This window comes from Pundamilia nyererei, unplaced genomic scaffold (assembly GCF_000239375.1).
Source record: "Pundamilia nyererei isolate P.nyererei 1_Seehausen unplaced genomic scaffold, PunNye1.0 scaffold00524, whole genome shotgun sequence".
Lineage (NCBI taxonomy): Eukaryota > Metazoa > Chordata > Actinopteri > Cichliformes > Cichlidae > Pundamilia > Pundamilia nyererei.
The window spans coordinates 169,268-170,998 of NW_005187925.1; the positions used below are offsets into that span (position 1 = coordinate 169,268).

General features: G+C 41.8%; 1 protein-coding gene across 1 annotated transcript in view; it reads left to right on the top strand.

Annotated features, from left to right (window-relative positions):
* The window catches only part of rps20 (ribosomal protein S20), a 1,573-nt gene extending 767 nt beyond the window's left edge, over positions 1 to 806 (top strand). The window contains exons 2-4 of the mRNA XM_005754222.2: positions 100 to 199; positions 381 to 454; positions 583 to 806. Of these exons, the coding sequence (XP_005754279.1) occupies positions 100 to 199; positions 381 to 454; positions 583 to 765 (357 nt within the window). The 3' untranslated portion in view covers positions 766 to 806. The remainder of the gene's footprint in view (positions 1 to 99; positions 200 to 380; positions 455 to 582) is intronic.
* The last annotated feature ends 925 nt before the right edge of the window (positions 807 to 1,731 follow it).

Genomic DNA, 1,731 nt, shown 5'->3' on the forward strand with positions numbered 1-1,731 from the left:
GTGTTTTTTTTTTTTTTTTTTTTTTTTTTTTTTATAAATACATCGTCCTGCAATATGAAGGATGGGTCTGAGTAACTGCTTTTTCCTCCTCACATCCAGGCTTTTAAGGACACCGGCAAGGCACCAGTTGACACTGAGGTTGCCATCCACCGCATCCGCATCACCCTCACCAGCCGCAACGTCAAATCTCTGGAGAAGGGTAATTAAGCTCAGATTTAGTTAATGTTGTGAGTTTAACCTGACCTGAGCTATGAGGACAAAAATTTGACTGATAAACCCTGATTTATGTATACGCTATTCTGAGCCACGGCTTGGAAAGCAAATCAAGGCAAAGTGATGACTGGCCGTGTTTTCAAGTTTTGTGCGTTTCTGCTCTGCAGTCTGCGCAGACTTGATCCGTGGGGCTAAGGAAAAGAACCTGAAGGTGAAGGGACCTGTCCGCATGCCAACCAAGGTACTGAAGACCATGGCTCAGAACTCTTATCTAACACCACATTGGAATAAATTGCTTTTTCTTGATTGCGTATCCTGAATGCTTGATCATTTTATTAAAGTAAAATGCATTTCTCTTCCTCCCTCCAGACTCTGCGCATCACCACCAGAAAGACTCCCTGTGGTGAAGGGTCCAAAACCTGGGATCGCTTCCAGATGAGGATCCATAAGCGCCTGATTGATCTGCACAGCCCATCTGAAATTGTCAAGCAGATCACCTCCATCAGCATCGAACCTGGTGTAGAGGTCGAAGTCACTATCGCTGATGCATAAATGACCCAGATTTTTCAATAAAGCAATGAATGAGGAAACTATGACGTGGTGGTGTTTGGGTTTGTGATGGTGGGAAACCTCAAAAGGGCCAAGTTTGCGATGAGTGTCTAGATGTTAATTGTAAACTTAAGCAAAATCTGCCTACAGGTACAAATAAAGGAACCTGAAAAAGCAGTCTTAGACGCTCACTGAATGGCTGTAGTTTTCAAAAGCAATAGATATAAATTTGCCTTTTATTAATATGTCTTAAAGGAAAGAAAGTGCCAAAGGTTTTACTAAGTTAAAATAAGTGTAAACATTTGTCAGTTGAAGGATTATTAGGGAAACCTTGAACTAAGGGGGCTAGTGAAATATGACAACTGTAAACCAGAGTTGGATGTCTCGAGACCGGTCTTCACTTTTACGTGGTCTTGGTCTTGCTTTCTCAGATCGACAAAGTGTTCAGGAGATTTGGAGTCAACCATGGGGGGTGGCTTACTGGGCTTAAGCCCGGGTCATTTTTTCAGAAGCCCGGGGTCTTTTGGAGTGTAATTTGTTTCATAGTAAGATGCCTGACTGACAACTGTATAAAACAAAAACTACACACCATATTCCAAGCACATAGTGCACAGTACTAAATTCCCTTTAATTTTGGTATGATCCGAGCTCGGGCACTAGTAGACTGAGCACAACGCTTGCGCATGTGAGCAAGGGGGGAGAAGCTGCTCCCTGCGAGTTTACTGCAGACAGGAGAGCTTAAGTTTGACCAGGTACCAAAGCAAATCATTGGCACTGTTCTAATAATGTAAATATGACTATGTTTCACAAAAGATTGATATCAAACTGATCACTTGACCCATATTACGTTACTTGCTCTTCGAGTGAATCAACAAATGGTGAAATGAAAAGCCGAACAACAACAACAATGCTTTCTTTTTAGAGAGTCTTAGCTTACATGTGTGTTTATTTCATATTTTCAGTTGTTTC